At 40.6% G+C, this 13,612-nt stretch overlaps 1 protein-coding gene across 4 annotated transcripts in view; it reads right to left on the reverse strand.

Moving 5' to 3' along the window:
• The window catches only part of LOC139774295 (solute carrier family 22 member 21), a 122,370-nt gene that overhangs the window by 93,196 nt on the left and 15,562 nt on the right, over window positions 1–13,612 (reverse strand). For 3 of the 4 annotated variants that reach the window (XM_071709476.1, XM_071709478.1, XM_071709479.1), the window contains exon 11: window positions 10,492–13,457. The exons of the other annotated variant lie outside the window; for it this stretch is intronic. In XM_071709476.1, coding sequence (XP_071565577.1) covers window positions 13,251–13,457 — 207 coding nt within the window. In that variant the 3' untranslated portion in view covers window positions 10,492–13,250. Of the gene's footprint in view, window positions 1–10,491; window positions 13,458–13,612 lie in introns of those variants that run through there. 4 annotated transcript variants of the gene reach the window in all.

Below are 13,612 nucleotides of genomic sequence, written 5' to 3' on the forward strand. Positions count from 1 at the left end.
ATTCCATTTGAAGGTCCGTTACCGAGCGAGAAGATACGTAGGGACGACCCGCGATAAATCCCGTAATCCACCGTGTCGCGTTAGGAATACGGATCTCTCGTGGCGGCGACGGCGACGGGCGACGGGCGACGGCGGCGCGATGCTATGCGCCACGACGCGAGGGAGAAACGGGCGCCGCGCCGCGCCGGGCGTAACGTAACGCTGGAGGAGAAAGATTGCACTTTTTTATTAGGGCGCAGGCGGGGGTAACGCGGAAAGAGGGTAAGGACCCGGCGGAGGACGGTCTCGATCTTCCACGCAACGTAACGCGAACAAATTACACGTCCCGCGGAACTCCCCGGGCGCGCGTACACGCGCGCGTATATACGTGCCCGTATATATAAACGTGCACCCTCAAACGCGACGGCAAACTTACGCATACTCCGGCACGTTCTCCCCCTTTTCCCGCACACGAGCGAGGCTTTTCCCCGTCACGTGTAGTAATACACTTTTACGTCGCGCTTGTGCGAGGGGACCGCGACCCCTATCCCGCCGCGTCGACCCCCTCCGCCCGTTCCGTCCCGCCGGACGATCCCGCCGATTCGATACGCCCCGACCTTCGAAATCGTCGAATCGTTCCTTCGAAACCAGCGGGAGGCCTCCCTTCGACCCCTCGCTCGCTCGACCCGCACCGATCGACGGCTACCTCGCGAGGATTCCTTTTCACAGTTAGGTTTGCAAAACCCAAGCGCGACTGAAGAATTTACGACTGATTTCAGGGCTCGCGCGCTCTACCCCTGCGACCCTCGGCGCGCGAATTCTCGGTCGGGCGAATAAATCGCCAAAGCTCTTTTAAATACAAAACGATCCCTTTTTGAGAGTCGTACTGTTACGCAACTTCTACCGTGGGATGTAATCTTATCGCAATGCGGGGTGTTTGATAACGGACGGCTATGCTAAAGAGATTCCTCATTAAAAGACTGGAAAAACGTTTCCTCCATCAAAATCTCGTTTAACAAATTTTATTTTCATGAAATTATAACTTTTTCTTGAAATTATAACATTAAGCATATAGCAAATTCAGTAATTAGTTGTCAGGTGAAGATGAAATTATGATGAAACTCGAATGAAGAGAAGAAAATTAATTTATCTAATGTTTTGTACAATTTTAATTCGACTGCTTTTCTTGACATTTTCTAAATTAAAAAATTCCTGGAGGGGATACAATAATGGTTAAGTAAAAATTACTTGGAAAGATACATTTATTTACTCCTACATATAAATGAGATTATTTTCAATTTACAATATATATTTAATAAAATATTCTACAAGATGCATTTCCCTTCTATATGATAAATGCGTAATACATATTCGCGTACTCGTACCGAATCTCGGCGTGATCACATTTAGCTCCCCATGTAAATCGCCCGACGATAGAAAATCAGAGATACCGCTGTTCATTTATGCAAACCGCTCATTATTCGATTAGTGAAATTATTATAGCCGATACGACGGGTAATGATAGAATAGGGAAAAACAGAATAACACGAGTGTACGGACAGCAATTTACGTGCACTTATTTAATATACAATAGCGAATGACAATTCCCGCGAAATCACCTCGCTCTTTATCGAATTTGATCGTTCAGGATGGAAAAGTTGGAAATTGTGTCGCGTTGCATAAAATAATGGTTTAATCGTTTGAATAATTCCGAGAGAGAGAGAGAGAGAGAGAGAGAGAGAGAGAGAGAGATCGTGAACTAGATTTTCCCTCATTCTCAGCGATCGTCAAACTAATCAAAGAGAAAATTGGAGATCGAAATTAATGAAATGTTAAACGTAACATTAACGTAACTTCGTTCTACATATTCATATTAGAAAACTTGCGAATACGGTTTGTGTACGAGGATCTCGTGTTATAGCAATCCGAATATTTCCATTCCAATATATATTTTACGTCGCGTTCGAGGGAGAGTCTAACGTATAGTTATGAACTCAGCCGATCGCGCGAGTTTAGACCGATCGGAATCATAAACGTTCGAACTGGTCGCGCGGCGTCCGTGAACGAAAATTCGGGGGTCAACGCAAACGAGATTGCTTCCGGTCGACGTCTACTTAGCGTAGGACTTGCGATTTTAATGTACTGCGGGTGATACGACGTTACCGTCGCAATGACCCAATTACCGCACTCGTAACGGCGTAACAGCGGAAGACGTGAACCACATGAAAGCCAAACGGCAACTCCGGAAACTTTGTCCCCCCTCGCCCCCGTAGTCATTCGACGCGTTAAGGGGGACGTGTCTACCTACGGTACAGGTAATTAGCTTGAGCCCTCCTAATGCACCAATATCTGAAATATATATATCGATGAAATAATCGAATTGAAGCGGATGTGTATACTGACAGGTACGTGCGCACACAACTTAATTGTTGTATCGTGCGCCGAGTACGGGCGTAACGAGCCGCGACATCCGACGGTACGTACTTATTCGGGGAAGCGACATGTTCTTCGGCAGTTATTAGTCACGCCGTGTCAATGGCGCAATTTCTATCGTTATCAAAGCACTTATGTGCCACCAAGGTAAATGCATCCATTACGTCGGAGCCGTCTTTGGGCGTGCAGGAGAGCAGCGTCTCCGTTACGCTCGCGTGCAACGAGGAGCGCGATTTTCGCAAGCACTGCGACTCTCTTACAATTTTCGACAAGAGTTTGTACATCGCTACGTATACGTAAACAATCTCACGAAAAAATGTAGATCTCTTTGAAAGGATCGCGCTTCCACGTTGTGTACGAGCGACGCGGTATCTTGGCAGGGTCGCGTCGGCAATCAAAACGCGTCTCGTTTCGATCAGAATAATTTTCAACGTCACCGTATTAATTAGGCAGCAAGTATGCCCGGGGATCCCCGGGCCCGCGTTCACAAAAGTGGAATTGCAATTGAATTAGTAATATCGATATCACGTTGAATAATGCATAAGGTGATATTCCCCGCTATAACAGTGGCGCGCGCGTTGTACATCGCTATATATACGGCTTTAGCGGAGTGCCGGCCGACGTCGGTTTTAAATAAAACACGTCCCTTTTTATGTTCCCTGTTCCCCCCGCATGCTCCATGTCCCGCGCGTCCATCGACCGTCGTCGTTGCGTGCACCCTCCGACTGTCTCTCTCTCTCTTTCTCTTTCTCACTCTATGGCTTCTATAATCAAATTCGAGTCGACGTATCGCCGCGAATACGGGGACGAACGCGTTGGCGCGAGCCTCCACGCATCGTCCTGGATTACTTTCGGGGATTTATGTCCTTCGTCTAATGTGGGCGGTCGGTAGTGACGATAAATGTGCTCTAGAGCGTCCGTACGCAACCCACTGCACCACCGCAGAACGTAGCCGGACTTTGTAAACAGGCTTACGCATCCGAGCTTTTTATTGCGTTCATTCGTTCGTTCGTTTCGTACACCCCTTGAACGCAGCTAACCGCTAAGCTTGATAAACGACACTCCGAGACTACCGCGTTATTGGATTTCGCGTGCCGCGAGAAAGTAGTTTTCTTAATATTAACATAGTTTCTGCGCGGGATCCCAACTATCGGTGTCGCTATTAAACGCTATTATCGCGTTATTTCACAATTAAAACAAATCACTGCGATAGTAAAAAAGATCGCATCATGTTACAATATATTGCATAATGCTATGCTGTCTTAGCATATTGACATTTGTTATTTCTTGTGATTCTTATATGCAATATTTTTTTTTAATATTTAAATATTTAATTCTTTTTTTTGTATATTTAAGGTAGCTTCTTTTTCACTTATATTACGGAAAAAACACGAGGTATTATATGAGAACGTTAATCGCATTATTATTATATTATGATAGCATATTGCCTTACTAAAGGACTTAATTAATTTAATAGTGTAAGAAAAGAATTTTCTTCTAAGAAAAGAATTTCTTATTAGAACCATATATTTTGATAGAATTAGAACATACCTTTTGATAGAATTAGCGTTCGCAGAAAAAAATTTCTTGTTAGAACCATATCTTTTGACAGAATTAGCATTCGCAGAAATGTCACTGGCTAATCTTTTTACTAATGCAAATGTTCTTTTCTTTTAATTTACTTTTAATCCTGTAGATTTCTAAAGTATATTTTAATAACTTAACTAGACTATATTATTATGATATTTTATGCTTGTTCATTAAATATATAATATGATGTAATATTTGTACAAAGTGGAAAGTGGGAGAAAGGAAAAAGAGAGCATTGAAAAGGAGGCATGGAATTAAATAAGATTAGAGACGTAAATGAGATTCTATACAATATGTGTATTTCTAAAATTACCGAGTAAATATACACGCTTGTTAACGCAAATAACGGGTAATCATGTTATTAACAGAATTATTCAATTATACTGTCACACTGTGATTTTCACATAATCGTGGAGATCCGGTTATATCATCAATGTAATTGTTGCATATTAAAGCTCTCTATAAGAATACCGTTGGCTATCTCGTTTATTTGGAATAATTATCTATTTTGGGAATAAATAATATTTTATTCGAATGCCACTTAAGCTTGAGTTATTTCAAAGAAAATTGAATATATATTTTTATATTTAGCAAAATTATAAGCAGGTATTTTACAAATAATTTGTACAATTTGTAAAATCGAGGTAGACCTAATAGACTAGAGTTTTAGTTAAACTATTTTAATAAATGTTAAATTTTTAACTTTTAAATCATACATATTCGTATGTATATCTAATTGAAAATCTCATCGATGTGATTTGATAAAAAATATAAATTGCATTTCACAGAGTACAAAGACTCAAGATTGATCTTAATATTTAATCAGAACTTACGTTTGATTAAAAGAGAGTTAAATGTGATATCTCATATTAAAATGATTACTTTTTGAATCATAACTACCGTAAAATTTCTATCGTGGCGCAAATTTAATTGCTAATTGGATCGAGCTGGATTCGAGAGGGACGGCAAAGCATATCAATGTCTACGTCACGAAATCACGAAATTCATTTTCGTCACGATTGCGATACTTTGTCGCTTATTATAAACTTATTATAAAGTAATGCTAAGCCGCTGGAAGTAATGCGTATCGCGTAATGAAAAATTACAATGCTTTTTTCCCCGCCACGGCAACAGAGTTGCGTAATTAAGCGTACCCTCCGCCGCGCCGCGCCGTTGCCTTATCCAATTTATCGATCCGCTGATGCGGTAAAGCACCGTTCCGATGTCTGCGCTAATTGCAGCGGAACAAGCTACTAAATTATTTAGCTTACACGTGCTGCAACGGAGAGACGCTGGCAGCGAGTGCGTCTAATAGCGTCCGAGAGAGCGCACCGGCCGCGGCCTGAAGCGAAAATAGATACTGATTGCACGCGAAAAGTCAAATGTAATCGCACGACCTTGCACGACTGTTGCGACTACGCGCGATCAACCGTGCGATTTACGGGATCTGCTTGCACAGCAAAAAAACACGGAAAAAACAATCCAAGAAAGTCAGACACTTGCGTAATATGATGGATATTTTTCTTCAACACTTTCATACCCATTCGTATGTATTTGCACAAGCGAATTATAAAAAATTTGCGCATTTTTCTTATTCGCTGAGATAATATTCACGTTAACGTACAATATACATTTATTATAAATGGTAGAACTTATGTCTTTCACTTTATTACTTATTGCTACACTGAGAAAAAAAGTATTTTAATCCAAAAAAATATTTATTAGGTGGCTCCTAATAGCATATTTACTTATTTTTTACACATATTTATTTAGAATTAGATATTTTTATTTCAATTAAATAAAAATATCTAATTCTAAATAAATATGTGTAAAAAGTAAGTAAATATACTATTAGGAGCCACCTAATAAATATTTTTTTGGATTAAAATACCTTTTTTCTCAGTGTAACTATATGTTAAGATTATTAAATCATGTTAGAAAATCGACAGGAACATTTCTACAAAAAATTGAGCACAAAACTTTTATAATACAGTATGAATGATAAATGAAATAGATAATGCATTAAATAAAATAATCACTACTTTACAGTTTCTTTTCCCTTTTTTTCTCTCTTCATTTATATCTCGAGCCACAAACATTCAACCAGAACTAGCCAGAAAAGCAGGTAATCGATTAATGGAAGGGAGACTGGGTTTTCAAACGCAAGAAGATGATTCATTTATGTTTATGAATTATTAAGCATGTTCGCACGTTATATTTATATTCATAAGTTAGTTATCGAGCTCATTTTACGCAGTTGCGCCGAACACGCAACACGCTGCTACGTCAAGACCAACTGCGCTCTTATTTATGCTTATAATTTTCCTCGTTGCATGGAATTTACCTATAGATTTTTCTAAAGATAACGTTTATGTCGAGCGAGGTTTATATAAATCGACAGATACGTTTCTCGGTATTGCAATGTCCATTAGCGACACAGAGATTCAACGTTTGTTTCTCTCGCCCATTTATAAGCGTAATTGAACCCGTAACTCGCTGCTCGTTGACAAACTTGACTCGAAGGGACCACTTCAGTGCCTCGAGCAACAACGACAGGTATTCGAGGAGGCGCGGAAAACGCGGTGGAAACGTTCGCGTTTTCCACGGTACCCGCTTGAGACTCGAAATTAGCTTCTTTCAGCTTGGCTTCCCTTCCAGACAAATGGCGGCAGCGAGGAGGTCGAACAGGCGTCTTTGGTCCTAATACCATACCACGCCGCGCGCTTTCTCTCTCTCTCTCTCTCTCTCTCTCTCTCTCTCTCTCTCTCTCTCTCTCAGAGAGAGAGAGAGAGAGACGCGACGGGGGCTTGTCTAATGGAAACCAAGCACGCCTTAAATCCCCGCTTTGACTAATTTATTTGTTGGCCCGTTCGGCGAATCGGTGGCGGGCGCGGTCAAGACGCCGCCGTCGCCGCCACGCCGTCGCACGCTCGGAAAATCGTAATTTCAGAGACGAGCCACGCGGAGTCACCCCCGTCGGGACCGTTTACCCCGGAGGTCACGGGAAAAATCGATGATCCATTACCGCGGTTACGATTGCTCCCCCGCGAGTCGGTACGCCAATCATTTTGCCCGGCACCGTCATATCCATTCCACGTCCATCCTGACAGTAGCTGATTTACTCGGGCGTACCCCAGAGAGTAACGTCGAGAGTAGCGCCGTGCTCCCTTAGTGCGCGGCGTTCGACCGGAATTCTTCCTCTCTGTGCGCGGATTGCAACTGCGCGATATAATCACGCAACCGGCCGCCGCGCCGGTCGGGATCCGCCGGGAGATCATGTCGCGGCAACGTGATCGAACGCCGACGATAAACCACCGTTACTCTGGCATAATTATCGTCACATGCAAATTTCTCGATCGTTACGTCAGTACGGAGACTTACAACGCTTCGTGTGACTTGCCGCAACCGTTGAGACATTACTTTTTTTATTATTCACAGTGACGCTTTCGATTTCTTTGAAATTTTCAGTCTGGAAAAGTCTCAAAGTCTCACTGGAATATTATTCTCTCTTTCTTCTTCCCTTCCTTTCTCTTTTTCTTCGATATGCAACCTCTTCTGCATCAAATTTTTTGTTCGAAAAGTCAATCAACTTCTCGAACGTCACGTCCTTTTTCGGATATTTTTATTTACGAGACTTTTAACCTCGCGAGAGATTCAGTCGAGCGTGTCAACGGTATTATGTATAAGAGCAAATGCAAGGAGTTAGCTATTGATATATATTAGCCTTTTAATAGATTTCAGCTTCGGTTACGTGATAGAAAAGAGATTGATCGTTGCTGCTTGCATCATTTCATTCGGGGAACGATAATCAATATGCATACAGCGACAGGATTACCGTCGATTTTGAATAAAAATGCATCGATAGCTTTGTATGGTACGTGTGCAGTGACAGGTTCGATTTCAACCCGACAGTTCTAATCCACTCCGCAAGCCCCGGCGATTCGGTCGATATGTAGGTAGATGCATTCGCCCGATCGGAATTCTTTTACGGCCCAGTTTGCATTTCACAATCTATTCCGAGTGAGGCATCGGCCACGAAGGCATTTTTATCAAAGTGTCCTTCGAGTAGCGCGCGCGCGCTGTCATCTATATGCATTACCCCGTCGAAGGAAAGCTACAGTATTGTTTTGTCTACGTAGCACTTTAATACAACATGTCGTTCATGTTATCAAGCATCCTTTTTCATTTTCATTTATACTGGCTCAAATCTTTTTATAACATCTCGTAACATGATGAAATACGAGTAACGATTCGAACTCTCTGTGATCAGTCTTTTATTAAATTAAATATATATTAAAATCCACTTATATATAGAAGGCATATAAAGTCGATTATTATATTATTTAATTTTTCAATATTTTTCTTTAAAAAGTAGAAAAAAATCGTAATACGGTCTTCTCGAATTTGTGTCTATTGTAAGCGCCTGTTATTTAAAGAGTAGATATCGTGAGCTATCAAAGCCTATTTTGACAATTTGTATGTTGAGTAGATTAATTATACTACTAACTTTATTATTAATATAAGTATTATCGAGTGAAAGAAATACAATTTCTTAACTGTGCGTGCGCGTATAAAAAGACACACGTAAATAAATTTAAAATCATATTTGTGACTGCAATCTGTTAAAAAATATGGCGCACGCTACGCACGCGTCTGGATACTAATCAAAGTAAATCAAATATTATTTTTATTATATATTATAAAATATTGACTTAATTATCTTATTGAAGTTAAACTAATATTAATTATATTTTATAAAATGTTAAGTATTAAATATTAAATGTGACATTAGATATATTTATAAGCATGTATTAAACACAAGAGAAATTTTCACGGCGTACATTGTTCCGCACTAAAATCTCGATAATGTTATGGAACAACGTATCGCACGGCAATTCCTTTTTGTTAATGCGATATAACTCTTACGTAATATCGGCTCGATCGATAGTATTTCGCACTCGTAGTGCGTAGCATGTGTTTGACAGGTGACGGCGCAATTGTTTGTCGTTAAAGGTTCGGCGAAAAAAATTCGGTGCCGTTTCCATTAAACGCGGCTACCCGCTGAACAAAAATTGCGCTTTTCCGCCAGCTGGTCGCCTGATATTAACAACGTAACAATGCGCACTCGTGAGACCTCTCTCGGAAAAAAAAGTGGACCGCGATAGACGCGAGCTACAAAATTGTTTCCATTTCAGTTGCGTGTGAACGCACGCACGCACGCACGCACGCACGCACGCACGCACGCATGCACGCACCTACTTACCTTTTGCTCTTTACGAACACCGCGGATTATCCGCCGTAATTCGAACGTATAAGAAAATTAAAACGAGACGTAATCTAAAATCGCCCTCTGTCTTGCGAGAGAATCTCTTCTTGAGAGAAGACACGTATTAGAAGAAGAGATTCTTAATTGCCGCCTTCAAAACAGGTATTAATTACACTTACACGATTTTACACACACACGATTATTCATAAATTAAGAGCGGCGCGATTATCTTGGTCAAATGCAAATGCTTAACGATGAAAATGCATGAAGATGCAAAGGGGACGGAAGTTTGCTAATAACGTCGTCAACCGACACAGACTTTGCCCCTGTCGGTTTACGTAAAATATCGTTGACTGCGCGGTAAGCGTCCAATTATCGATATTTTTCTTTCTTTTTTTTTCGTATATCGTCGCGGTGTTATTCGATTGTGACATTTTTTGTGATGCATGGCATCTTTTTCGCATAGCGAAATGGGAAGCATATCGTACGTTTGGTATAAGCGCACACATGTACGCATGGATCGAAACTGGGCTGAGCGTGTTGTAGTTAATCTAGGATAAGGGCTGTACATAAGTGCACATGCATGATACGTGGCGCTAAAGATCCATCCGACACACAGACGCGCATCCCTGGATTTATAGAGCGCCGGCGGAATCGAGGAGCCCCGACTCTGCGGGTCGGCGGATCGTAAACACGGCCGATTTCTCAAGCCAGTGGGAATGCAAAGCGAACCGATCGGATCCGGCGTGATCTCCAGTAATTGTGACGGAGTGAGCAAACGTTAGCCGCTAATATCGTTGCTTGGATAGATCAAAACGTGTATTCGTAATATGAGAACTGCAATATTACATGTACCCGATAATTACATCGGAGATTTTATCGCGGTTTTACAGAAAAATCATTGACGCTTCAGATGTCTAATTATCAAATAAATCTATGAGATAATTCTGCCGAGAAATTTTTACTTTTATATATATAATATACAAAAAAAGAAAAAAGATTTCTTTTTTTATTCGGTTTTCCATGCAGCTCTAGAAAAAGATTTTAAAAAGCGTCAAGTCCCGAAAATCTTTTAATATAAAAATATTGAGCTCTCTTACCGAGCATAAGGGAAATTCATCTGGAGTCAATAACCTGCAACTGCATATCCCTGTATATAGAGTAAAGTAATCGAAATGTAAGGCCTTTAGACGATCAATAAACATGGGAATAAAATTGCTGTATTGCATATCACACACACGTAATTTATTCGGTAAAATAATCTCTTTTTTTTATAAAACGTTAAGTTTTATATTTTATACAATAAGATACATTATTTCTCACAGTCACATTAAAAATCAAGCGATATCAATATCTTTTTAATTCATAATACTTATTGATATTTAATACTTCGAGATACAATGGTGTACCTAATGCCTCGAGAATGAATGTTATTAACCCTCTTTTTGTTAATAAAAAACAAAAGTTCCATTTATGAAGAAACTGCTGCTCTGATTTGTAATGCTTTACACTCTCATTAGATACGCCATTGTTTTCCATTATTGTATATGCGCATATAAGAAATTGCAGTAAAACTAAAAACGGCTACACATAAGATACGCATAACACGCAAACACATACGTCGTGAGAATAAATTGAAACTAAATTACCACATCGAATCAACAGCGGATATAATTTACGTCACGTCAGTAAATTACAAGATGAAAATACCAAGAGCTCAGAGTAAAAATAAAGCTCGTGTCATATACTGAACGGTCAAACTACGCTATATAATATACATGGTGGACATTCGATGTTTTGCGAATGTTTTACGTTGACAGGTGCGCGATGGCGGTCCATGTACGAGCAAATCGTCCGCGCATCGCTACGTGAAGCAAATCACGGCGTGGCACATATAGAACAGTGACATTTGCATTTTTCTTCATACATCTTTACCACACTCATCCTACGTGCTGTGACCTTTGCGAAATAATTAGGTGAAATGAGCCGCGATTTATTTTTAAGAATGGTAGAGGAAAAAATGGTAATATATGGACCTCCATTTTGATCTTTTTGTGTAAATTTTTATCTTTTATTAATTTAAATTTAACATAAAATGCTTTAACATAAAACACAGTTGAAATGAAGAAAAAGATAGTTAAATAATGGGAAAAATTATTTAAATAAAGAAACCATGACGCAAATATCGGGATGTAGTGGTAAAGTGAGCCCCCCTCCCTCTCCTGTGTTAGTAATGTGGGGCCGGAGTCCAATTTACCAATACACAAATTTCTACACAATTACATACAATTTATTATGTGCAGAAATCACAAATATAAAGTAATTTTTCCGCTCCAACACATGCAGTGTGAGCCCACATTACCAACAGCTGAGCCACATTACAGCTGGCACACTGTACCACTTTTCACCATAATGGTCATCTAATTACCATATTCCTAATTTGTTTTCCAAATGCTCTTGCAAAACAGACTTTCTTCCTATAGCTTTTTGCATGGATATCAAAACTTCGATAGGAATACTAACGTCACGTACAAATCGCTGCCAGTGAACTATATACTATAAATATAAACTACATATCATACTTAACGCCCGAGCATGGGCAGCAGGAAGAAGAAGATGGGTTGATTAGGGACCATTTCTGTCTCTGTTTAACGAATTTTGATTGGTTTTCTATTGTTCTCGAAGAGTACAGCAATAGAAAAGGACGGGCTAGTTGTAATTCTCCATCTCTTTCGTCCCATTTTCTTCTATAATAGAGTTCACATTCCAGTATAGTTCGCTACAAAGTTGTTCTAGGTACTATAAATTCCTTCACTGTTCTCTTCAGACTCATTCTTCTCGCACAGCTGCAATAGCCTTACGCATATCGTTTGGTGTCCATAATCTCGACTTCGGTTTTGGTTTTGGCGATAATGTATCTTCTTCTTATTTAAAAAAAACCACAAAATTTTTTAACTAAAACGCTCTATAATGTGGGCCTCAGACCCACAATACCGCTTGTTATGCGGTCTAATATAGAAATATTATCAAAATTTACATTTAATTATATCTTAGCGAAAACATAGTTATTCAAGCTTATTTAAAACAGAAGAACAGCAGCCTGAGAATTGATATAGGGTACAAAGTCGTTAATTACAAACTTTAAACCACGTTAAACTTGTATTGACACTCAATATCAATTGAAAAAACTTTGACGTACGTCTGTAGCAGATAACTCAATTGTTAACAAAAAAAAGTCACGTCAGTCGTACCGGCAACTGTTTCACAACTTCGACACCTGCGCTGAGAACAAATTAAAAATCTTTTGCAAGAAATAGCGTTAATTATAATATAATTTTAAATGAGGCCCATATTATCAGCAGGGAGCTCACATTACTACCTTCTGTTCTATCCATTTTCAACATCGCGCGAGTATCGCGATTCGCGCAACGGATAACGCGTGATGAAGGTATACAAATATCGTAAATACGACGGACCAGCGGAAATCCGATCTGTTTCCACTTAACACCTCGCGAATTGCACGCGCATGCACGTCGAGGAGATTTCGGAAGATTTCGAGATACCGTGGGAACACCAGGACTTTACTAGAAGATATTATAATCCTTCTCTTCCGCGCGCGCGCGCGCGCGCGTGGATAAACGCGGGGAGTAAGACAAATGACGACGGGCGTAGCGGCGGCGGTGGAGGGTAAACAGTTACGGGCAGGAATATGCCGTGCTTATTCAAATCGCCGACAGATAAAATCTGCGAGCGTGCGTCGCGCTCGTTGTTGCGGCGAGCACGGCGGGATTTCGCAATTCCCCTCCTTCCCATCAATTGTGCGCCCCCGTGTATTTTAGTCGAGTCTCGTGAAGGCCACCCCCTTATCTCTGTCGTCACCGGGTGCATCTCGGGACCGCCACCGTTAGTAAACTTTTAAAAGCTATCGCCGTTCTTCCGGCACGGAGAGAGACAGGGAGAGAGAGTGAGAGAGAAAGACGTCTTAGCGTTCTACGCTGCTTCTCTGGCGTGATGGCGTGGTAAGACCTAGAATTTTGCGACTCCCGTTTGACTTGCCGATCCTCTCTGCTTCCCACACAGTGTCCGGAAGTTTCGTCCCTAAAGTTTCCGGGAAAATCAGAGACAGGACGCCCGCGATCATGCCCATAGACCCGAACAGGATGAGCGGCAGCGAAGGCATTATTTGCGCCTGAACGTAAACGAGGATACGTGTAATTAGCGAAACGTTTTGAGATGATGTATTTAGTTTATAGAACGCTTTCGCCGAGAAATTTCTCAACAGTGCTTGACTGCAAATATCCAGAATATTTTTCGTTCGAAATAAAATATTATAAAATATCATTA

This window comes from Temnothorax nylanderi, unplaced genomic scaffold, assembly GCF_030848795.1.
Source record: "Temnothorax nylanderi isolate EJ_2023f unplaced genomic scaffold, tnyl_v1.0 TNYL_tig0077_pilon, whole genome shotgun sequence".
In the NCBI taxonomy this organism is placed as follows: domain Eukaryota; kingdom Metazoa; phylum Arthropoda; class Insecta; order Hymenoptera; family Formicidae; genus Temnothorax; species Temnothorax nylanderi.